Source organism: Papio anubis, chromosome 14 (assembly GCF_008728515.1).
Source record: "Papio anubis isolate 15944 chromosome 14, Panubis1.0, whole genome shotgun sequence".
Lineage (NCBI taxonomy): Eukaryota > Metazoa > Chordata > Mammalia > Primates > Cercopithecidae > Papio > Papio anubis.
This window is the reverse complement of record NC_044989.1, coordinates 101671611-101697492: the sequence shown is the minus strand read 5'-3', so window position 1 is coordinate 101697492 and position 25882 is coordinate 101671611. Positions and strand designations below refer to the sequence as shown.

Below are 25882 nucleotides of genomic sequence, written 5' to 3'. Positions count from 1 at the left end.
TGCCACCCAGATAAAAGCAATTCTCATGCCTCAGCCTCCAGAGTAGCTCGGACTCCAGGCACACGCCACCACACCCGGCTAATTTTTTTGTGTTTTCAGTAGAGACGGGGTTTCGCCGTGTTGGCCAGGCTGTTCTCGAACTCCTGACGTCAGGTAATCTGCCGGCCTTGGCCTCCCAAAGTGTTGAGATTACAGACATGAGCCACGTTGTGTGGCCCTGACCACAGTTTTTTCAAGTATCTGTTACTTAAACCATTAAACAAACAAAGGTTTCAACAGTCTCCTGCCCAGAACAAAAGTAGCTGGAGAGGTCTGGAGGAGCCAAGGTGGGCTGGAAGAAGGCAGCTAGGGGCACCCACGTTTCAGGGATTTCTAGTTTTGCTAGAAAGGGCTAGCCCAAGTCAAATAAGTGAAATCAAGCAAGAGCATCCTCCCTCAGATCGGTCACTGGACCTTTTCCTGGGCCCCAGCTTGTTCATCTGTAAAAAGGGGTACGAGCTGGTGGGCTCCAAGATCCCAGCAACGACGTTCATCCGGCCATGACCCTCAGAGCCACGATGACCAGGCGTCCCAACGATGAGTCGAGGGCCAGTCTTGCCACTGGGGTACTTGAACCCACAGCTGCTGGGGTTATTTTTAACTAAGAAAATGAGTCTGCTTCATTCCAGTCGCCTCCGGAAGGCTGCTGAGCTGCCTCCCAAAAGGGAGTGAGAGCCGGGGAGGCCTGGAAGCGTCCGCCGGGCCAGCTGTGCTGACACTTCAGTGGCTTAGCAGGGCCGGCCTGCAAGACAGGTGCCCGCACCCTGAGGCCCACTGCAGGATCCCCGAGGGCTAAGCCGAGCTGTACTTCCCCTCACTAAGTCGGACCGTGGTGAGAAGGGGCCAGAAAGACTTCCAGGGGCAGAAGTTTCTCGTCCCAATGCTTTTGGCCCCGTCACAGAGCTTGCAGATGACACAGCTAAAGAAGGCAGGAAACTAAAAGACAGGGCTCAAAGGCCCTAACCCCCTTGACTAGATATTTCCATGTTCAAGGGCAAGAGCTACAAAAGTCAATCTTTTGTGGTTTAGTGAAAACAGCCCTAACTGTTTTAACGAAATAAGTTTAAAATGATGCCCAGGCTGACACATTTAGGAGGACTAGTGGTGCATATTTGAGAATTCCAATCCCAGATTAATCACTAGAGTAATCTTCAAGCTCCGTGAGGGTAGGATCTAGTTTCATTCACTGCTACATCCAGATGCCTGGGAAAGAGCCAGGCGCCCAGCAGCACACAGTAAACACCTGTTGAATGGCCTTTTCCAAGATCTTCATTCTCTTAACATCTAACTGTTACTGACGGCAATCAAGCCCCAACCTAACACTGCAATAATGCATAAACATCGTATCAAAAACTCCTGTGTTAAAGTCACTTAATTTTAGGAAGGGGTTAGATAAAATACCTACACACACATGAAATAATACACAACCTGCCCTGCTGGGTGTGGCACCCAGGACCCCTGGGGAAACCTCACCTCTTTATTTTTTTTAGAAAGATGGGGTCTTGCTATGTTATCCAGGCTGGTCTTGAATTCCTGGGCTTAAGGGATCCTCCCACCTCAGCCTCCCAAGTAGCTGAGACGATGGGCACGAGTCACTGAGCCTGGCTCCCTTACCTCTTTAAAAACAAGGTTCCAGGCCAGGCACGGTGGCTCACGCCTAGACAGGAGAATCACTTGAACCCGGGAGGCGAGGCGGAGGTTGTGGTGAGCCCAGCGTGCTATCGCAGTCCAGCCTGGGCAACAAGAGTGAGACTCTATCTCAAAAAAAAGGTTCTGGCCAGGTGTGGTCGCTCACGCCTGTAATCCCAGCACTTTGGGAGGCCGAGGTGGGCGGATCACAAGGTCAGGAGATCTAGACCATCCTGGCTAACACGGTGAAACCCTGTCTCTAATAAAAATACAAAAAAATTAGCCAGGCGAGGTGGCGGGCGCCTATAGTCCCAGCTACTCAGGAGACTGAGGCAGGAGAATGGCGTGAACCTGGAGGCGGAGCTTGCAGTGAGCCGATATCCTGCCAAAGCACTCCAGCCTGGGTGACAGAGCAAGACTCCGTCTCAAAAAAAAAAAAAAAAAGGTTCCAAATATAATTGTTCAACAAGAAAAGCTGGGAGTGGTTAGTTTCAGACTTACAATAAAGTTATTTTTCTGCAGAAATTTCCTAAAGGTTTTTTTTAAAACTGTCATAGGTGTATTTTACATTTTGTTAATACAGACTAAAAATACTTCAATCAAAGTGGATGGGTGCTTCCGGATTCACACATAAACTGGATTTGCATGTTCATTTCACTTTTTATTTGGAAATAAAGTCAAACTTAAAGGAAAACTAGAAGAACTAAAGTAAGACAGAGAACACTCATCCCTTCTCTGCCAAGACTCAGATTCATCTTATTGTGAGCAGTTTACCCCATTCACTCTATTATTTGCTATTTTTCTTTTTCTATTTCTTCCTCTCAAAATAATGATACAATATGATATATGATATAATTACACACACACACATCTTTTCTAAATCATTTGAGGAGAAGCCTATTCCTATGAATGGGGACACTGTCCTACACAAAAGTGCAGTCATCAACTCCAGTGGCTCTTACACGTGTATACCCATATCTGCCCCTCATATCTCCATGCTGCCGGGTGACTCCATGATGTCTCTTATAGCACCTGCTCCCTCCAGGACAGTATGTATTCTGTGGTTGTGTATTACATTGAGCTACCAGGTCTCTTTAGTCTCCTTTAATAAAGAACTCTTCCAAACACAACCTGTCTCTCTCTTTTATGACTTTGACATTTTTGAAGACATAAATCCCCATCCCCTCCCTGTTTTGTGTTTGACAATTTTGACCAAGTTGTTTTGAGATAGGGTCTCACTCCGCAGCCCAGGCTGGAGTGCAGTGGCATAAACATAGTTCACTGCAGCCTCGACCTCTTGGGCTCAAGCAATCTTCCCGCCTTGGCCTCCCAAGTAATTAGGACTACGGGGATATGCCACCATGCCCAGCTAATTTATTTTTTTTCAATTTTTTGTAGATGGAGTCTCCCTATGTTGCCCAGGCTGGTCTTGAACTCCTGGGCCCAAGTGATCCTCCTGCCTCAGCCTCCCAAAGTACTGGGATTACAGGCATGAGCCACTATCTCTGTTTTTACTTTGCAATAAAAATATTCTTATATCTGCAATACTACTATCTTATTCAAATTTATAGATGGTTCTATAAATTTTTAACAGTTTGTTTTTACTTAAAATGTACATCTCAAATTAGCGGGGTGTGGTGGCAGGCGCCTGTAATCCCAGCTACTCAGGAGAGTGAGGCAGGAGAATCGCTTGAAGCCAGGAGGCGGAGGCTGCAGTGAGCTGAGATTGAGCCACTGCAGTTCAGCCTGGGTGACACTGCGAGATTCCGTCTCAAAAAAAAAAAAAAGTACATCTCTCTGAAAATGTAAGCAATAAGAAAATTATCTAACTTAGACAATTCTGATTCTAAATAAAACTTTTCAGAAATGCATATAGAAATATATTAATCATACAGCATATTAGAATGAGCACTGCCAAATGCTTCTGGGATCATGATCTCTTTTTGTGTGAGTCCACTTGCCATTCAAGTCTCTAAGATATTCGCTTCCTTCCCCTCTCCCTCTCTCCCCCCTTTCCCTCTCTCCCTATCTTAGTCCATTTGGGATGCTGTAACAAAATCTCCACTGCCTGATAGCTTATAAATAACATAAAATTACTTCCCACAGTTCTGGAAGCTGGGAAATCCAAGATCAAGGCACCAGCAGACTTGGTGTCTGGGGAGGGGGGGTTCACAGATGGTGTCTTCACAAGCTGGATAGGGAGAGGGAGCTCTCTGGGGTCTCTTTCTAAGGGCACGAATCACAATCAGGAAAGCTCCACCCTCATAACCTAATCACCTCCCAGGAATCCACCTCCAGTAATATCACCTTAGGGGGTTGTATTAGTCCATGTTCACTCTGCTATTAATATAAAGAACTTCCCTGAGACTGGACAATTAATAAAGGATAGAGATTTAACTGACTCACGGCTCTGCATGGCTGGGGAGGCTGCAGGAGACTTACAATCATGGTGGAAGGCTAAGGGGGAAACAGGCGCCTTCCTCACAAGACAGCAGGACAGACAGAGTGTGAAAGAGGAACTATCTAACACTTCTAAAACCATCAGATCTCGTGAGAACTCACTCACTATCATGAGAACAGCATGGAGGAAAACCACGCCCATGATCCAATCACCTCCCTCCCTCCACACATGGGGATTACGATTTGAGATGAGATTTGTGTGGGGACACAGGGCCAAACCATATCAGGGTTAGAATTTCAACAATGAATTTGGAGGGGGACATAAATATTCACATCATAGCACTCCCTCTCTCTATTCTCTTTCTCTCTCTCTGTCACACATACACACACACACACACAAAGACTTTCTAATGATCTTTCTGGTATAAATGATTGCTAACCTCTGGGGCCTCTATCTGGTCTTGGGTCTCAGTAGTATGATTTCAGGCACCATCAATACTAATCTGATCTCTGGCTTTGCCTAAGTTAGAGTCTTTATAAATTTTAATTCAAAGAAAGTAAACAAATTTACATTACATTATATGATTCTAACTTGTCTTAGGCTCAGGCTGCTATAACAAAATACCACAGACTGAGTGGCTTAACCTGCAGAAGTTCTTCTCATGGCTCTGGAGGCTGGAAGTCCAAAATCAAGGGGCTAGCAAATGTGGTGTCTAGTGAGGGTTCTCTTCTTGGCTTGCAGACATGGCAGAGAGGGTAAGCTCTCTGGTGACTGTCCCTCTTCTTATAAAGGGAACAGCCCTATAGGATCAGGGCCCTGCCTTTATGGCTTCAGTTAACCTCAGTTAACTCTCTGCAGGCACTATCTTCAAATATAGTCACACTGGAGGTCACAGCTTCAACACAGTAAGTTAGGGGACAGGGGGACACATTCAGTCCACAACATAACTTTTGCTATTAATAGAGAATGTTGAAATCTGGCTTTCCAGGTTGCACATAAAGTTAAAACCAAACAGAAAAAGTCGTTTTTGGCCAGGCGCAGTGGCTCATGCCTGTAATCTCACCACTCTGGGAGGCCGGGGCGGTTGGATCACGAGGTCAGGAGTTCAAGACCAGCCTGGCCAACACAGTGAAACTCCATCTCTACTAAAAACACAAAAATTAGCCGGGCGTGGTGGCGGCGCCTGTAGTCCCAGCTACTCTGGAGGCTGAGGCAGGAGAATGGCATGAACCCGGGAGGCGGAGCTTGCAGCGAGCCGAGATCGCACCACTGCACTCCAGCCTGGGCAACAGAGCAAGACCCCGACTCAAAAAAAAAAAAAAAAAAAAGAAAAGAAAAAAGAAAAAGCCATTATTACAGTGAGACACACATCTCATCAAATAGAACCTTCCAGTTCTACAAGAGGCTCTCCAACCCCTCTTCTCCTCAAATCTAAGTGTTTTATTTGGCTAAATGAAGACGACCAAAAGGCTGAAAAACAAAACAACATCTCCTCAGTACAGACCTTTTTGTTACAAGCCATCTGAATAGCAGAAAACAGAATTGTAGCTCAACTAATAAAAAAAAAAATGCCACCACCAACCTCAACTAACAGTAATCCCCCGTGTAATATACCAAATGTAGGCGTGATCACTGCTGGCCTCACCTGGCTGTGAAGCCACCTCAGATGCTCTACGTGGAGGCGCAGGTGGCAGTGAGCAGGTCACGTGAATTCATCACATTCAGCCGTATGCACTGGCCAAACACAGAGCGGGGAACAATTCAAACCAACTGCCCGCCATCTGGGAGCACAGGCCCTGGCCTGAGTTCAGGGAAGGGCTGGAATTCCCCAGCTCTCTAGAGATCCTCACTTCCCAGGCCCTCCTGATAACATGAGCAGATTGCAAAAAGACGGGCAGCTTGCGGATTTCTGCCGCCGTTCTTCCCTCAAGCAATGTTTGTTCTTCATGTAGATTTTGGAACCTGATTTTGTTTGGATGTTCGTCTCATACAGGTCTCCTGTTGAGATTTGGGTTTTTGGTTTTTGTGTTTTTGAGAAGGGTCTCACTGTCACCCTGGCTTGGTTCACTGCAACCTCTGCCTCCAGGGCTCAAGTGATCCTCCAACCTCAGCCTCCCAAGTAGCTGGGACGACAGGCAGGCACCACCACACCTGGCTAATTTTTGTATTTTTTTCGTAGAGAGAGGGTTTCACCATGTTGCCTTGGCTGGTCTGCAACTCCTGGACTCAAGTGATCGGGCAGCCTCTGCCTCCCAAAGCGCTGAGATGACAGCGTGAGCCACTGCCCTGGCCTCATGTTGAAATTTGATCTCCAGTGTTGGAGGTGGAGCCTGGTGGGAGGTGTTTGGGCCATGGGGGCCGATCCTTCACAAAAGGCTTGAAGCTGTCTTGGTGGTAATGAGTGAGTTTTCACTCTATTAGTTCCTACAAGAACTGATTGTTAAAAACAGCCTAGCACCTCCCCCCACCCTCACCATGTGATCTGTGTACACAGGGGCTCCCCTTCACCTTCCATCATGAGTGGAAGCTTCCTGAGGCCTCACCAGAAGCAGACGCCAGAACCATGATTCCTGTACAGCCTGTAGACCTGCAAACCAAGTAAATTTCTTTTCTTTATAAATTACCCCGCCTCAGGTGTTCTAAAGGACTGAGAGAGAACCAAATCCCCATATTAACAGGCAGCTACATTATACTGCGATTAAACATGGTCCACATTTGGAACCTTAGTGAGCATCAAAGCCTTCCTTTACCTCAAAAGTCTAAGGGAAGCGGCTGGGCGCGGTGGCTCATGCCTGTAATTCCAGCACTTTGGGAGGCCGAGGCGGATGGATCATGAAGTCAGGAGATAGAGACCATCCTGGCTAACACAGTGAAACCCAGTCTCTACTGAAAATACAAAAAAATTAGCCAGGTGTGGTGGCGGGCGCCTGTAGTCCCAGCTACTTGGGAGGCTGAGGCAGGAGAATGGTGTGAACCTAGAAGGCAGAGCTTGCAGTGAGCCGAGATCACACCACTGCACTCCAGCTTGGGCAACAAAGCGAGACTCTGTCTCAAAGGGAAAAAAAAAAAATCTAAGGGAAGCTACAGGTTAAAATAAAAAGACACAAGTATGCACATTTGTGCACACATACAGTTTTGGGACACTGGATTTACCAAGATCTAGTCTGACCCTTCACTCTAGCTAAACCCTTGCCATGGCTGAATCCTTGATGATGGACGGTCACGAACTATATATTTTGTAAGCAATCTTAATGCCTTGCTTACATTTCACATTTTTAATTATAATAACGAAACAGCAATATAACAGATACTCAGAACCCATCTCTCTATGCTCCCGTGGTGGGTAAAATACCTACATCTCCACCTGAGGCTGTACAATGTTGTTTATGCCTTTTTAAAGTGTTTCTGTCATGCAAACACTGTTTTTGAAGTGAGAAAGCCCAGAAGCTGCTTCTGAACCATTCATCACTAGGCAAATCCCTTTTTTCTTTCTTTTATCTTTTTTTTTTTTTTTTTTTTGAGACCGTTTGGCTTTTGTTGCCCAGGCTGGAGTGCAATGGCGCGATCTCGGCTCATCACAACCTCCGCCTCCCAGGTTCAAGCGATTCTCCTGCCTCAGCCTCCCAAGTAGCTGGGATTACAGGCATGCGCCACCATGCCCAGCTAATTTTTGTATTTTTAGTAGAGACAGGGTTTCACCATGTTGGTCAGGCTGGTGTCGAACTCCCGACCTCCAGGGATCCACCCACCTGAGCCTCCCAAAGTGCTGGGATTACAGGAGTGAGCCACACCACCAGACAGAAAATCCCATTTTAAGAATGCCACTACATTTCTTGATTAAAACTTCCCAACATCCCAACCAATGAGCCACAAATTTGTCTAAACTCCTGTGAAAGTTATCCAATAATTCAGGATAGCCCAACTTCCTGGTCAGCCTATATAACTCACTGAAATGACTTTTTTTGAGACAGAGTCTCGCTCTGTCACCCAGGCTGTAGTGCAGTGGCACCATCTTGGCTCACTGCAAGCTCTGCCTCCTGGGTTCACACCATTCTCCTGCCTCAGCCTCCCAGGTAGCTGGGACTACAGGTACCCACCACCACACCCGGCTAATTTTTTGTATTTTTAGTAGAGACGGGGTTTCACCGTGTTAGCCAGGATAGTCTCGATCTCCTGACCTCGTGATCCACCCGCCTCTGCCTCCCAAAGTGCTGATATTTGAAATGACTTTTCATCTGTATTGTCCTTCTGGAAACAGATATTTTTTGAATCCTGAGAGTATTATTTCTAACAAAATACTAAATACATCTAAACTGAGAAACATACTGTGTGGAGCCACATCAGATTCCTACCAGCATTTACCCCAGACAAGACAGTACAGGGGCATCCTACATGCAGGCTCCATGTGACATGAAATGCCAAACAAGTAACATTATATTTTTAAGCTGCCACAGTCTCCTCAAAGAACTCTTTTTGCCAGGTAAAAACATCACTGTCTAGTGCTAAGCCAACAGGCCTGGGTTCTGTATGAGTTCATTCTCTCACTGCTATAAAGAAATACCTGAGACTGGGTAATTTATAAATAAAAAGTTTAATTGGCTCACGGTTCCACAGGCTGTACAGGAAGCATGGCTGGAGAGGCCTCAGGGAGTGTTTACTCCTGGCGGAAGGCAAAGTGAGAGCAGGTATCTTCACATGACCGGAGCAGGAGGAACAGGGAGAGGGGGAAGATGCCATACACCTTTAAAGAACCAGACCTTGGAAGAACTCTTACCATGAGAACAGCACCAATGGGGAAATCCACCCTCATGATCCAATCACCTCCCAGCAGGCCCCACTTCCAACACTGGGGATTACAATTCGACATGAGCATTGGGTGGGGACACAGATCCAAACCATATCAGGTTCCACTTAGTTAATTGTTTTGGTGGTAAAAGAAAAAACATTATCCTTTACTACTCACATTTGTCACACCAAAGAGATGGGGGGTTTTCCCATACCAACCAATTCTCCAGCTCTCCAGACGCCACTCGGGTGTTGTACAATTCCATTCAATTCTGACACTAACTACCTGGAATGAGTGCAGGTTGAAGGCTCGGTCCCACAAGACTGGCCCCATTTCAGACGCCAATCACCAGCCCAAGGGTGTCACCTGCACTTCTGAACAACCAGCTACAAGTCAGGGGTTCCCATAACCCCCTCCTCAGGTTTGGTAATTTGCTGGGATGATTCACAGAAACACATTTCCCAGCTTATTATGTCATGAAGAATATGATCAAGGACACAGAGGACAGCCAGATGAAGAGATCCACAGGGCGAGGTGTATTAGAGGGGACGCGGCACTTCTGTGCCCTCTCTGGGTGGCACAGTAGACCACCCAGGTGGTGAACACCGTGTTCAGCAGCCCTGGAGCTCCCCAAACCCTAGAGTCCAGGGATTCTTAAGGAGGCGTCACTACCACCACCTGAGCGTGACTCATCATTAATCTCTAGCCCCTGCCCCTTCCCAAAGGATGGAGGTGGGTCTGAAATCCCCAAGCTTCAAATCCATTCTTGCTGGTGACCAGTCTCCACCCAGGAGCCCACCAAGAGTCACCTCATTAGAACAAAAGATGCTCCCATCACCCAAGAAATTCCAAAGGATTAGGAGCTCTGTGCCAGGAGCAAGAAGCAGAGGCCAAATGAGAAACACATTTCTTAATATGTCACAGGTAGTCAGAGACAGATTCTTTCACGCTTTTTTTTTTTTCTTTCAGTAGTGAGTACTAACCTCATTCTAAAACTACATTCCTCAGGAACTGGCTCCTGAGGTTCCCTCACCTAGAGGCCTGATCTACTCCCTCGACCTATTCAAATCTCTCCCCGGCCCGTCTCAAGACCCAGCAGCTCGGCCCCAAATCTACACTTGTGGATCCAGCATTCAACAGAGACTCTATTCATTGACAAATAATAAATACATATCAAAAAAAAACCACCACTACATCCCACCTTGAGAGAGCTGCCTTCATCCGCCATCCCTGCTTCCAATCCACCCTCCGGTCTCCAGCCCGCTCCCATGCCACATCTCCCTGCACCCAAGCTGCTGTGGCTGAGGTCTCCGAGGTCTTCCTAGCCTTTTCCGTACTGCAATGCAGAGCAGACCCCTCCCCCTCCTCCTCACATACACTTCCTCCTGGCTTTAGGGAAAATACACTGCTGAGGCCCTCCTGCACCTTGTCCGTGCCTCAGTCTCCTCTGCCCTTTCCTCCTCTATAAGCCTTTCTAGACAACTCCCAGGTATTCCAGACTTAACTTATCCAAAACAGACTCTCGGAGGCCTCAGGACCTTCGCACATGCCATTTTCTCTGCTCAGAAGGCTCTTTTCCCAACTTCTCACCAGCTACCACCCTCCTGCACACCATGCAGTCTCAGCGGAGATCATGGCTCCTCAGAGACAGCTCCCTGATGTTCCAACCCAAATTCATTTCCTTCTTATTCTCTCTCACATCCGCTGGCCCTCACCGCCATTGGTAACTCAGTTTCGTGGCTTAGTATCACCCCACCCCCACAACTACAAACTCCACCTCTCCAGACTATAAGCTGCATGACAGCACCGGGCCTGGCACTGCGGAATAAAATGCTCTTTGGGTTTCTTTCTGCTGCTTTATCTACCAGTAATTTCATTGATTTAACCAACATATCTAGAAAACATAACAGTTTGAAGCATAAAACCTCCCCCACAGCAAAAACTTTTATTATTTTTATTGCAATCATTGCTATTGCTAATAAACTGAGGTTAATAAACTGAGACCCTATAAAGAGTAGGTTATGGTCACAGAACCCCTCTTTAAAGTTGAGAAAGAAGACAGAAATCAGGAGTTTACAACTCTAAACCTATTTTCTCTATTGAGAGAGGGAATAAAATCCAGAATAGATACCTTTAATTTCAAATAAAAGTACCTGACTAAATTAGATGCGTTTCTGAAAATAGTTTTAAAAGCTTCTGTGAAATGACACACCCCACGCATGCTAGACATTTTGAAGGCTAAATATAGCACACTGAGAGGACAGATAGCTGACACACAGGCGTCCGGGGAAAATCACAGCCCCTAGGTAATGAGGGGACACAGCTTCAATGCCTTCATGATCGCCACTACCCAAATAGAGTTGCCAACCAGAAAAAAATGCCAAGGTCTCCCTGAGTTTAGATTCTGTCTGCATTATACCAATGGTACAGGTGCATGTCAATTAGGATATAATTCTGCAAGGCTCATGAAACACACAAACAGCCCCCTTATCTATCTCTTGCTGCTTCCACTTACCAACTCCCCAAAGGCAACCTCTTCCATCTCTTAATGGATTATTTTTGTATCCACCTTCACATCTCCAAATAACATATCTATATTACTACATTTTTTTTTTTTTTTTGAGACAGAGTTTCACTCTTGTCCCCCAGGCTGCAGTGCAATGGCACAATCTCGGCTTACTGCAACCTCCACCTCCCAGGTTCAAGCAATTCTCCTGCCTCAGCCTCCCAAGTAGCTGGGATTACAGGGACATGCCACCATGCCGGGCTAATTTTTGTACTTTTAGTAAAGACAGGATTTCACCACGTTGGCCAAGCTGGTCTCAAACCTCCGACCTCAGATGATTCACCCACCTCAGTCTCCCAAAGTGCCAGGATTACAGGCGTGAGCCGCCGCGCCTGGCCTACTTCTTGGATATTTAGTGTAGGCATTAGCTGTCAACTTTCAGAAGTGGAGGCTTTAGCTCCCTTTCATTGACTACCACCCGCCACCCAACACTCACACCCCAGTTATGCAATAATTTTGGTTACATCATGAGTCAATATTTACATTATTATAACCACAAAAACACTAGCAAGAGCTGAGTTTTGCAGTAGAACTACAATACTTTTTCCACCCTACACAACTTTTTATTTTCCCTAGATTTAACAACTATCCCAGAATTTCTGGCTTACTCAGTTTTCCATCTATGGATAATCTATCCACAAATTCTCCCCTGATGTGCGGATCTTCATTCAATACATGCAAACACACTGCACAGTCTATCACTTTCTTTTCTCCTAGAAGTTGTCCTGCAGCCTGCTGCCAGGCTCCAATCTAGACTGAACGCTGGGTTAGGGGGGACTGAACGCTGGGTTGGGGGAGGTTCTCACTGACGTCTCAGGATTTCCCTTCACCATCATCTTAGAGATTCCCCTCCAAGCAGCTCTTCTTAAACAAGTAACAAAAAGAACAAACTGAAGGAAAAAGATCTTGCCAGAAAAGGTCTAGGTAAATTAATTAATTAAAACAAAAGGGAAAAGACTGATACATCTGACTGCATGAAAATTAACAAATGTGAGTTTTTCAAAAAACCTACAAGGAAAATAAAAGCCTGACTTAAAAAAAAAATACATATAATTGAAAAAGAATACAGAAAAACCACACACGAAGGCACACACACACACGGCTCATAAAAAAAAAAACTAAAGAAAAAGATAACCCAACAGAAAAAAATGAGCAAACGACTCAAGTATTTCTCAGAAGAAAAAAAAATACTCAATGAATACATAAAAAATTCTCATCCCAATTAGTAATAATGAGAAATAGTATCTTACTGGTTCTAAGATACTATGTATATACCTATCAAATTGGCAAAAAGTAATATCTCTGACAATAGCAAGCATTAGCAAGGATGTACCACCGCAGGAAGTTTTTTCTTAGAGACAGTGGTCTCATTATGTTGCCCAGGCTGAACTTAAACTCCTGGGTTTAAGCAATCCACCTGCCTCAGCCTCCCAAGTAGATGGGATTATAAGCGTGCACCACCATGCTCTGCTTGGAAACCATTTGGAATTATCTAGAAAGGTTGAAAATGCACATTGCTATGACCCAGTATTAGGGCTGTTCACAAATGTCCCAGTTCTCCCTCAGAAGAGACCCATGCTGACCCACAGTGAATATACAGCATGATGGAGAAATAAATTTATGTGTCGGGGTATTTGTTACTGCAGCATAACCTAACTCATCCTGATAGATACACCCAACAAGGTCACTCATAGAAATATTCTCTACAGAAATGTATATCTGTGTGAACACAATAGAAAAATGTTCACAGCAGCTTTATCTACTAAAACAACTAGATCTATAGGCCTTTCCAGACAACTCCCAAGTATCCCACCAAATATCCACGGACAGGAGAATGAATAAATAATATATTCACTCAGTGGATTACTACACACCCATGAAAATGAATGAACTATGGTGGCTACCGTGGTTCAAAGGGAGAAAAACAATGCAGGGAGCAGGGTGATCAAGTGACAGAAAAATACATAAAGTATGAATAAAAGTACATTTTGTAATAAAGTTACAAAAATACACAAAACTAAACTATGTATTGATTAGGAATACATATAAATGTGTTAAAACTATAAAGAAAAGCAAGTCAGTACTAACACATAATTCAGGGTAGCGGTGCCCGCAAGGAAGGGAGGGAAATGTAATCAGGAAAACACAGAAGGGGTCTTCTCAGGCATAGGATATACTCTTATTTTTTTAGTTACAGGTGGTATATATATAGGGTTTGCTCCATTACCTACAACTTACCTTAAATACGCTTATACATACTGAAAAGCTCTTAACTAAAAAACCACAAAATGCAGTACCTTATCATAAGGATAAGGATATCTTATTAACGCACTATTTTATTGTTGATCTTTCCTTCCTTTCCTTGGTTTTTTTTTTTTTTTTTTTTTTCTTGAGACAGAGTCTCGCCCTGTCACCCTGAGTAGAGTGCAATGGCAAGATCTCGGCTCACTGCAACCTCTGCCTCCCAGGTTCAAATGGTTCTCCTGCCTCAGCCTCCCAAGTGGCTGGGATTACAGGCGCCTGCCACCACACCCAGCTCAGTTTTGTATTTTTAGTAGAGACGGGGTTTCACCATGTTGGCCAGGCTGGTCTCGAACTCCTGACCTTGTGATCCACCCGCCTTGGCCTCCCAAAGTCCTGGGATTACAGACATGAGCCACCGCACCCAGCCACCTTTCCTTTTTTTTTTTTTTTTTTTTTTTTTTTTAAGTAAAAAGCAGGAAGCAGGAAAATAATAAAATCCAGTAGAATGAAAGACTCACCAAATGTTATATGGATGACTCAAATTCATACATATGTGTTTGCTGGCTGGTGATACACTAGAGGAATAAATCTGGTTCTACATGGAATCATTTACATCAAGGTTACCAATAGGTAGTTATTTCACCACCACCCCCACCCCCCCGCCCACCAAGAGAGGGTCTCATTTCAATGCCCAGGCTGGAGTGCAGTGGTGTGATCACAGCTCACTGCAGCCTCAACCTCCAGGGCTCAGGTGATTCTCTCGCCTCAGCCTCCCAAGTAGCTGGGACTACAGGCACGTGCCACCATGCTCTGCTAATTTTCTGTATTTTTTTGTAGAGACAGGATTTCGTTATGTTGCCCAAGCTGGTCTTAAACTCCTGGGCTCAAGCAATCCACCCACCTTGGCTCCCAAAGTGCTAGGATTACAGGCGTGAGCCCCCTCGCGCAGCATCAATAGGTAGTCCTAACAGCTGGGCTGGTTCAGCCACAAACTACTGCTAGTCCTTACAGCACACAGCGCTGACGTAAGACAATTAAGAACAACACTCTATTATTTATTCCTGCATTCTACATAATTTCCATTTCCAGGATGATACATACAAGACGCTTCTCAACTGCATAGGCTCACATCTATCTATTTTACTTGGTATGTACAACTTGATATCGCCTACATGACATCTACATGAAGTTTGTACTTGATCTACTTAAGATTGTACTACTTGATGTCTACATCCATGTATTCAACAAATATTTATCAAGAGTGCTCTGGTGACAAGAACCATCAGCACTAAAGGCACGGCAGAGAGGGGCATAGACCTGTGACCTCCCTCCTGGAGCTCAGGATCTGGTTCACCCTAAACAGATAGAGCCTCAAAGAGCCTCTTCATGACTACAGTGGTGGGAGTAGGGGAAGGCTCAGGTACATCTCCAGGAAGTGGAGCTCAGACTGAGCCCCAGAGGTTCACAAGAATTAGCCAGATGCTTGGGGATGGGGGAGGAGACCAGCATGAGGGGCCTTGGAGAGACAAGTGCCAACACGCTGCGGGGTCTGTGCTTAAGAGAAGGTGGAAGAGAAGCAAACCAAGAGGTGGTTCAGGGGCAGCTCCTGCAACCCCCGGCGGTGATTAAAATATGCTCACGGCTGCTTTTTAATACCATGGATGCAAGTTTTTAAGAACAGGGGAAAAAAATCCATGCTGAAAAAACTACCAGATTTACTTTCATTTTAAATAAATTCCTCTTGGCCGGGCGCGGTGGCTCACGCCTGTAATCCTAGCACTTTGGGAGGCCTAGGCGGGTGCGTTGCCTGAGCTCAGGAGTTCGAGACCAGCCTGGGCAACAATGGTGAAACCCTGTCTCTACTAAAATACAAAAAATTAGCCGGGTGTGGTGGCGCATACCTGTAGTCCTACTCGGGAGGCTGAGGCAGGAGAATCCCATGAACCCAGGAGGCAGAGGTTGCAGTGAGCCAAGATCACACCAATGCACTCCAGCCTGGGCAACAAAGCGAGACTCCATCTCCAAAAATAAAAATTAAAAAAAATAAATAAATTTCTCCTGTATCCAATGCCACCTAGAATGTGGAGTCCAGATCGGAAAATCCTTCTGCCTTCACTGCTAGTAAATGAATTCTTTACAAGCTACCAGCCTCTCAATAATTGTCAGCTCTTCCTAAGGAGTTCCAATTAGGCGGAAAAGGCCACCCTCCAGTATCCCACTGCCTGCACAATTTGTACCTTATATTATTTCCTGGAGTGACACAATCCGTGCCTTGTTTGATTATCTAATTACAAATACATTGCCCTTATTATGCTCTCACTAAATGCAACTCTTGGAAACCTCAAGGCTTTTATTAATAAATTATCAGCCCCTAAAGATACATCAGTTATTTAACTTAATTTTTCAGATTTATGCTTCTAAAATCGAACTACTTCCTTTCTTTGTGGTTTCTTCCCTATTGTGCTTTTAAGAAAAAAAAGACCACTGCATGTAAGACTCTAGAGCCAACATCTAGGACTGCTATAGAATATAACAGGCTGCCCTGTTGAGTCAAAGACTTTCACTGTTGGAGGAGACAAAATTCGCCAACAAATTCAGCTACATGAGCAGGAATCCAGCCAACCTTAGACAGACTAGCCAAGAAATGCAACATCCATGCTGGGTTTCATCAGTTTCCAACCTTCTGATAAGAGTTCTTCTGAGCAAGCCTTGTAACCCCACGTGAATCCTTAGCCTGTCAGTTTCTCCTCCCCCAGTCATTAGGACACTCTTCCAAAGGCAGTAGGTGACTTACTGGAGGCACAGCATGAGCATTCACATCAACATTTGAAACAAGGTGAAGCTCCCTTTACTGACTAAGATTTGATTTAATGTGGGCAGAGTAGCCGTGTGCCCAAATTCTACAAAAACACCTTTCTCTTGAGCAATACTTAGCCCAAGCTGTTAAATAGTTCATCTTTTAATTATACATATTAAATGCTGCACTAACAGATAAGTGAATGTTTCTTATGTCCTTTACTACAATGCAAATGTGTTTACACCTTTATTCTCAGAAGCCTTCATTATTCAGGTTTTTTTTTTTTTTTTTTTTGAGACGGAGTCTCACTCTGTCGCCCAGGCTGGAGTGCAGTGGCCGGATCTCAGCTCACTGCAAGCTCCGCCTCCCGGGTTCACGCCATTCTCCTGCCTCAGCCTCCCGAGTAGCTGGGACTACAGGCGCCCACCACCTCGCCCGGCTAGTTTTTTGTATTTTTTTAGTAGAGACGGGGTTTCACTGTGTTAGCCAGGATGGTCTCGATCTCCTGACCTCGTGATCCGCCCGTCTCGGCCTCCCAAAGTGCTGGGATTACAGGCTTGAGCCACCGCGCCCGGCCCATTATTCAGGTTTTTTTTAAATTGTACTTTGCTTTTCTTCTTTCAAACCTACTAGGTGCCAAGCACAATTAAGCCCTTGAGGTATACTGTTAATTTTCATTCTAAGCCTTATTTTAATCATAAGCATTGTGCATTGCTGGTGGGAATGAAAAATGGTACAGTTGCTGTGGAAAACAGTTTCTAACCCTCCAAAGTAAGATTCATTATTGTCCCTTTCTTAAGGCTGAGTTATAAGTAAGGCTTAAAGAAACTGGATAAACTAAAAAGCCTCTCAGTCCAGATTCTTAATCAACAGACTTACTTACCCTGACTCCAAAGGTTGTATTTTACACTATTTTCCACTATACCATACTTCCTCCCTTCACTCTAACTGTTTAGGGAATTAGCCTATCACTACTACAAACGCAATGACAGGAACGGGGGCTTAAGGTAACCACGTTGCAAAGCAGAAAACATCAATATTTTTTCAAATTACAACTTTTAAATTGTCAGTCAAATTTAGGAAAAGAATTGCAAGATTATACAGGAATACATGCAATAAAACACTGAAAAATCAAATCCTTCAGAGGACACAGCTGGGCGGTGATATTTGGTCTTTTTCTTCTTTTATTTTGTATTGTACTTTAAGTCCTAGGGTACGTGTGCACAACGTGCAGGTTTGTTACATATGTATACATGTGCCATGTTGGTGTGCTGCACCCATTAACTCATCATTTACATTAGGTATATCTCCTAATGCTATTTGGTCTTTAGAGTAAGCTTTATCCCACTCACTATTTTTCAATTGTCACACTGTAACTGTACATATTTATGGGGTACAATTTGATGTTTCAATACTCATATATGTTATATAATTATCCAATTCGGGTAGTTAGCATATCCATCACCTCATACAGTTATCATTTCTTCGTGGTGAGAACATTCAAAAGTTTCTCATTCTCATAGCTATCCTGTAATATACAGTACCACTACAGTCACCCTACTGTGCAAAAAAAACAGCAGAACTTACTTCTCCTATCTAACTATAACTCCGTACCTGTTGACCAACCTCTCCCCATCCATCTTCTCCCATCCTGGTAATCACTGTTCTACTCTCTGCTTTATAACACCAACTTTTTTTTTTTAAGATTACACATATAAGTGGGATCATACAGTATCTGTCTTTCTGTGCCTGGCTTATTTCACTTAACACGATGTCCTCCTCCAGGTTCATCCACGTTGTTGCAAATGTGCCAGGCACGGTGGCTCACACCTATAATCCCAGTGCTTTGAGAGGCCAAGACCGAGGAGGGAGGACTGCTTAAGGTCAAGAGTTTGAGACCATGTTGTCACAAATGATAGGATTTCATTCTTTCGTATAGTTGAAATAGTGTTCTGTTGTATATATCTCACATTTTCTTTATTTATCTCGTTGGACACTTAGGTCGATTCCGTATCTTGGGTATTGTAAATAGTGATGCAGTAAACACAGGAATGCAGGTATCTCTTCAACATACTGATTCCATTTCCTTTGAATATATACCCAGTAGCGGGACTGCAGGATCATGCAGCAGTTCCATTTTCAGTTTTTTGAAGATCCTCCATACTGTTCTCCATAGTGGCTATATTAACTTACAATCCCACCAAGTGTGCGAGCGTTCCCTTTTCTCCATGTCCTCACCAACACCTCTTTCCTTTGTCTTTTCAATAATAGCCATTCTAAGAAAAACATTAATTAAATAAACAAGTAATAGCCATTCTAACGGGAGTGCAGTATTTCCTCATGGTTTTGATGTGCCTTTGCCTGATGATTAGTGATGCCAGGCATGTTTGATGTACCTGTTAGCCATTTGTATGTCTTCTTCTGAAAAATGTCTATTAACGTCTTCTGCTCATTTTTTAATCCGGTTATTAGGTTTTTGGCTTTTGAGCTATTTAAGTTTCTTATTACCCCACTCACTTGAAGTGCTTCAGAGACCCTGGGAGAGAGGGCAGCGACATTGCGTGTTCTTTCTCTGCAGTCTCCTTCCCACATGCTACTCCAGCTCTTTGTTTTCCCAGAGCTGGCTGAACTTGTTACAAGTGGCTGGAGACTGTAACTTTACTTCCTTTCCAGAGTAGCAAAATCACTTCTGCAAGCAGAAGTTTGGAAACATCTCATAATCCTGAATTCCGCCATGCTATGCTCTAACCTGAGGAAAAGATGGGCACCTCCCTAGCAATGCTCAGAGCCCAGGAGGTTAACAATGGCAGCCACATCTGCACCCGCCCTTTCTGGCCACACAGAGAAGTTAGTGTGATGATCCGTCCCCCTCAAAAGAGGGAGCTACAAAAAAAAAAAAAAAGACTGGAGGAAACTACTGGGTTTCCCACCCACACCCCTCCAGCTTTCCATAATGGTCAGACTGCCAGGTAAACAGGAAGCTGAGAAGAGACAGGGGATGTTCCTGTTCCAGGCAATCAGTCCAAAACGCTGGGCCTCTACTCCCACCCAACTTTTAAGAAAAAAGTGGGATCCATCATCCATGCATATAGTCACCCATCCATTCGTCCTGAGCAAATATGCTGGGCACTACCACAGAGAAATCTCTGCCCTCATAGAACAGGAAATTTAGCAATGAAAAAAATAAATTGGTATATTGTATGAGAAAGTGAGAAGGAACTAAGGAGAAAAATAAACCTGGAGATGTGAAGAGAGGGAGACAGAGAGAGCGAGCATGTATATGCATGTATGTAAGCAGGAGGGCCGATTTTAATCCTCAAGGAAACAAAAGCGGATAGTATTTCTGAAGTTAGGCAATTCAGATTACTTCAACCACCAGATCTCCTCTGCCTAGACTCCTATTAATACAAATTCAGCATCACAATAAAGGAAAAGAGACGTTTATTGATCACTGCTCTCTTACATTTTACTTCCAATCCCCCTTAGGCCACCACTGCCTGTTTCCCTCCAAACAAAAGTCTACAACCTCCCAGAATGTGTATCACTGTAGCCCCCATTCCTTTCATAAACTCAGTCTAGGTTTTAAACTCTTAAATTGCTAAACATCTGCCACATCAGAATTCCACATTTTCCAAAACCCGCCACCACCACAGAGCTGCCCTGTTTTCCATGGGTCTTGACTTTACAACCATTCTAAGTGGCCCCATGAAGACCAGCCCCCCACAGTACACGGGGCAGGTCAGCACTGCTTCATCCGCACTGGCTTCCCAGCTAAATACTCAAAGGTAAAGTGTCTGGCTGCAGATGTCATCCTTTCCCAATCAACAGGGTCTCCAAGAAATACATCAAGTGTCCTCTGTCTTTTTGTAGACTTTTCCTCCTTTATGGTTGATCTTGTTGCCCTTAAGCATAAGAAAATTCTGCACATTCACAGTAAGTCCAAACCAAAGTAAATACCAAGGAATGCCAAAGCCACAGGTATAGTAACAAACACGGGACCTGCTTGATTTGGGAATGAAACAGGGAGGGAATTCACTGAGTTCATCACAGAGAGACTCTGGACAACATAGTCAGAAAGCCTCTGGACAGGAAGCGGGCTTGAAGCCAGACCAGGCATCCTAAGGGCCAGCTCTGCCCTCCATATCTGGACCCATCTCACCCACTAACTAGATGGTGAATCGGGAAGGCAGCCGGCCCTCACCGCCTGCTCTCCGGCCTCTTTCCAGAGCAGCGAACAGAGTATCCTACATATGTGCACATAACTAAGTGAATGAATGAGTGTTTATGGGACAAACTGTCCTTATGCTTCTGGCTTCACAAATCCTCAGGCCTTGTCCTCACTCTCTACTAAATGAAACATTTACAGACCAGGAACCCTGCTAAATGCACCACAAATAAAGATACACTGCCCTCAAAGAAAAGGAGGGACGACAAATTCCTGCCTCTTCACCTCTGATGCCTCTTCCCAGGGCACCACCCACCTCCATTTCCTGAGAGCCTGGGCACTAAGCACCATGGTGCCTCATGGGGCCCAACAAGGCCACTATGGCCCCTGCCTCCTGCACAACTCCCTCCCCCAAAGCTCAAAACAGCTCCTGGAGCAGGCCCACGTGCTGCCCAAGTTGCCCAAGTTGAGTCCCTGTTGCCACTCAACAGGACCACTGGTTACCAAAGCACCCTACACCTACCCGCCTCCATTCAGAATCCTAACTACCCTCTGCCCCTTCCATGGGGAACCCTCAGCTGCCTACAGCTCCCTCCATGCAGCGTCCTGCCAACTCCCACCCACTCACCCTGTCTCCGTGTAAGTCGGCCCTCCTCTAACAAAACCAACAGCCAGCTTTCTCAGAAGCTAAAGTCCAGCAAAAGCCAGTCCCTTTGCACTTGGTTCTGCGGTTTCCAGACGTGTTAGTACGTACATCTCCGACCAGAATCAACCTCAGAAGGGCCTTCCCTACTGTGGTCTGAGAGCAGAAAATTCCGCCAACCACTAACCCGGGAACCTAACCTAGGTCCTTTGACTTCTCCGGTCTGTCTTCTCCTCAGTAGAACAGGAACGAGACAGGAGATCTAAGGTCCCTGTTATGCAGATTCCAAAATTGTAAAGAAAAATCATATAAGTCCTCTAGATACAAATGAAAAAGTCTAATTGTTCCTTCACTGACCTGTTTAAACAGGTGTCCTAGCTACTGTAAGCCAGCGTCAAGATTTCAAAGAGCTTTGGATTATAACTTTTTGAAAACAAATGCTTTGTCTTTTTCATCAACTTTACGAGCCTGAGTTTTTTTTCCTACCATTGCTTGTAAGACACTGAAAGACAGGAATAAACTCACCTGTTCAATTTTTCTACTAAGATCACGAGCTTGCGATTCGCCCACCCTCGATTTCCTCTCCGGGCGCGGAGACAGTTCCCGCTCACCGCGGCCTCCAGAGCTGCGCCCAGCCGCGACACCACCTGGAGCCTCCGGCGCCTCCAGATGGCCGAGTCCGGGCCGGCCCGGCGCACCCCCCTATCACCTGGCCCCGCACAGCAGCCGCGCTGCTCCAGGGCGGCCCCGCTCCCTGCGGCCCCGCTCCAGTCGGCGTTTCTCCTTGGATTCCCAAGCCGAGTCTGGCCTCCAGCTCACCGGGCCAGGCGGCGAAGACACCTGCCTCGCCCGGAAAACGCACGCGCCCGGGAGCCCCTCTAACACCACCTCGACGGGAACCCGCGGGAGAAACGTAGAAAAAAGGAAAACAAGCCCGCGGCAGGGCCGTCCGGGCCCCGCGACTCCCAAGAAATCACCTCTGGCGACGCAGCCCGGGACTGGGGACTGGGGGCCGGGGGCCGCGGGCCCGGCGGGGTGCGAGGCCCCGGGCCCGGCCGCCGCGCCCGCCCCGGCGCGCCACTTACCGGTGAGGCGGCCGCCCCCCTCGCCGTGCCCGCGGCGCCGCTGCAGGATGAAGTAGCAGCTGCTCTTCTGGGTCACCCAGAGCTTCAGCGCGTTCTTCAGCAGCACCTCCTCGGGCTTGAGCCACATCGCGGCGGTCCGGCCGCGCCCGCCGGCCCCGGCTCACATCTCCCCGGCCGACGGTCGCTGTGAGCCGAGCCCGCTCGAGAGGCGGCGGCGGCGGCGGCGGCGGCGCGCGAGGACCACAGCCCGGCCGGTGCCCAGCGCTCTGAGAGCCCGCGGAGCGCAGCCGGCGCAGCTCGCCCCGCGCACCCAGCGCAGCCCTCACGTGGCCCCGCCCCGCGCCCGCCCCCGGTCCCGCCCCAGCCTCCGGCCCCGCCCCCGACCGCCCCCACCCCGCGGCTCCCGCGGCGCCTCCCGGGTTTCCGCGTCCCAGGCGCTCGGGCGCGCAGTTCCGGAGTGGAGGGAGGAAGTCCAATCCTGCGCCAGGCTCCCTCCCTCCCGCCCCGCCGCGCTCCCAAGGCGAACTCGGGAGAGCCGCGGTCCATGACCTCGACCTGAGACATGGAGGAGGAACAGGGAAAAAGCCTTCTCGCAGCTGCAGGTTGCCCCACCGAGGGCATTTCTCATAGGGGGCGGGGGGCAGAATGCACGCCAGAAAACCTGAGTGCGCTGGGTTTTTAAAATAGCAACAGCAACAAAAATTACAAATAACCAAAAAATAGCGTAAGAATTAAAAACAGTTATGTTCCAATGTTGTTAATACTTGGTTCACATTTTGGATGCTCTCCCCAGGGATCCGACGGCGCTGCGGAGGCGGCAGCGATGTTTGGGATCCTAAAGAAGGCATCAGACCGGACTCAGCTCTGGACGTCCCTCGAGGGGCCTGGTGGTACCGATAGTAGGGCCACCACGGTTGGTGCCCTGCCTAGAAATAAAACCTTTGTTCCGAGAGAAATTGAAAAGCTGGAAAACATGGAGTAGGCGATGTGAAGAGAAGCTACAGGGAATGTAGAAGTCGGGTTTTAAATGCGTATTTCCTCAAGGATGCTGTGGAAGCAGACACAAGGTGGCTGGCCTGGAGCAGGCTGGGGGACCTCCAAAGATCTCCACAGGGAGGCAGTTACATTCAACACCCTACCTGGCAAAAGAAGACAAGAACAACCCCATCAAAACATCCCTGGCAGAACGTGACTGAAGTGGAAGTCAAGTCAATCCTGACACCACCCCCCAACCAAGACGCCTGGGAACTGAGGGAAGCGCCCCCAGAAGGGAGCAGCTCAGAAACCCTGACTAGAGCTGGCAGACAAGAACCCTGTGGGCGGGGGACAGGAACGCCCACCCAGAGGCCAGGAGAGACAGCATGGTCCAGGACTGGCAGCCACTAACAGATAGCCTCTGAATGAAACTGAGGAAGGAAGTCAGTGGCAACCGGGACCATTAGGGTGCACCAGGGCGTGTAGAACAGTCAGGGACGGTAAGAAAACATTCCTTCCAGAGACATTTACTGGCACCTCTGGCGCAGACACACTGCCAGGCCCGGGAATCGCAGAGATGAACTGGGAGACCTGTCTTCCCTGAAGAACTCACAGGTAGGAAAATGAGTCAGAAAAGAACGGTAGGTTTCCTAACAGGAGCCAACGAAGGGAGGGCAGTGAGCAGACAGCAGTATGCAGACCGCGTGGTCAGTTCTTGGGGGAGGGAGTTGAGAAAGTCCCACAGAACAGCTGTTGCTAGAGCAGAACTTGAAAATGAATATGACTTTGATAGGAGGTCAAGTAGGGGAGGTCACGTCTGGTAAATGGATCAGCGCAGATGACCTTGTGGTTTAGAGCAGCCTCTGGTGGCTGACAGCCCCAAATTGAATCCTGCAACTGCTGCTAATTTAGCTGTGTGATCTTGACCTTGGGCAAGATACCATCTCAATGAGCCTCAGTTTACTCAACTCTAAAATTAGGATAATCAGAGTGCCTCCCTTTTAGGAGCTATCAAAAGCATGCTGTAGTAAGTACAACACAAAGTACTCAACATCAGCCATTATTATTAAATGTTCAAAAACTTCTGAAACGGTGCACATACACTCACTCATATTTTAAACATTATTCAGCTCTCATCTGCCAAATATTAAATATGACAGAAGCACGGAGAGGGATATGAAAGTCATTGGGAAGGCATGGGAGGGTACTATGAGGGACTGTGTTTCTATTCTCTCTCTCCCACCTCCTGCCTGTGCCATTACCCAAGTCAAATAGAAGCCAGTAGGAGGCAAGGGAGCGCAGGCTGCAGTCTGTGGCAGTCAGCCTCCCAGGCACGCAACAAGGTGGAGGAGGGTGAAGAGGGGATCTGGAGGAGCGGGTGGAGAAGTCCAGCAGAGCCCTAACCACTTCCCGCAGTTGCTCATCTCTATGTGCTCATCACCCTTGATGGGGTTCCAGGTTGACTTATGTCTCCCCAGATTCGAGGTCCTAACTCCCAGCAACTCAGAATGTGACCTTATCTGAAAAAAGGATGATTACGGATGTAATGACTTAAGATCAGGTTATTAGGGTGGCCCCTAATCCATAATGACCGGTGTCCTTATAAAAAGAGGAAATTTGGGAAGATAAATCCGCAAGGAGAACACCATGAGAAGATTAGAGTTGTGCTGCTGCGAGCCAAGGAACTGCCAGAAGCCGGGAGAGAGGCCTGAAACAGATCCTTCCCTGCCGACAGCCTTGATCTCAGATGTCTAGCTCCCAGAACTGGGAGATAATACATTTCTGTTGTTTAAGCTACCTCACTTCTCGTACTTTGTTACAGCCGTCCTAGCATATTTGTGCAGTTGCCTCTGTAATTCTGCCCACAGCTGTTGAGCAGCAAGTCTCTTCAACCTTTCGGAGGTAGACTGCATTTCCTACCAAGACCCTGGCTGATAGCGGAGTGACCCCAGGAAACAGTTTCTCAACGGGGATTCTGGCTGGGTTACACGCAGATTCGTGCGTGCGTAGGGAACAAAAGGGATGCTAGTAACCCATGGCATACAGGGGCAGCAGGATTACTCCAGTTAGCACTGGGAGTAGTGTGAGGGGCAGATGGACCACAAAGCTTTGGGGGCTTTTGCTGCTGTTGCACTTGATTGCTATGGCAACAGTAATAATTATAAAGATTGTAGAGTGAAATGGATGTTTCTGACTGCCCTGGAGAGTTCTTAAACAATGGAAAAGATAAGCATGAAGTATTAAATTCTCATTTTAAGATACAGATATGCTGAAATTCAAAGAACCATTTATCTGGGGTAGGCACGGGACAGACTTAAGTTCATCTTCAGATACTAAATATAATTGTACAGATTACAGAATTGTGGCAAAGGTTAAGTGCTCAACCTCAGCAAGTTCTCTTGCTAAGATTAGGACACTGATTGGGAAGGAGTAGGACCATAGACTTGTGATAGGAACATTTGGACAGACACAGACAAAGTCAAATTCCCAAATCTCAAGGCTCCCTTGTGTACGGAAGCAGCCCTGCCTCCCTGTGAAAGGAAATTTGCCTT

The 25882-nt window shown here is 46.6% G+C and overlaps 1 protein-coding gene across 5 annotated transcripts in view; it reads right to left on the bottom strand.

The window, feature by feature from the left end:
• The window catches only part of TBC1D8 (TBC1 domain family member 8), a 132673-nt gene extending 109985 nt beyond the window's left edge, over positions 1 to 22688 (bottom strand). For 2 of the 5 annotated variants that reach the window (XR_002516792.2, XR_001894345.3), the window contains exon 1: positions 22356 to 22654. Coding sequence is in view for 3 of the 5 variants with exons in the window: in XM_003909037.4 (XP_003909086.1) it covers positions 22356 to 22482 (127 nt within the window). In the remaining 2 variants the exon portion in view is untranslated. Of the gene's footprint in view, positions 1 to 22355 lie in introns of all 5 variants that reach the window. The other 3 variants (XM_003909037.4, XM_003909036.4, XM_021925121.2) reach the window with 2 other exon arrangements.
• Between the last annotated feature and the right edge of the window lie 3194 nt (positions 22689 to 25882).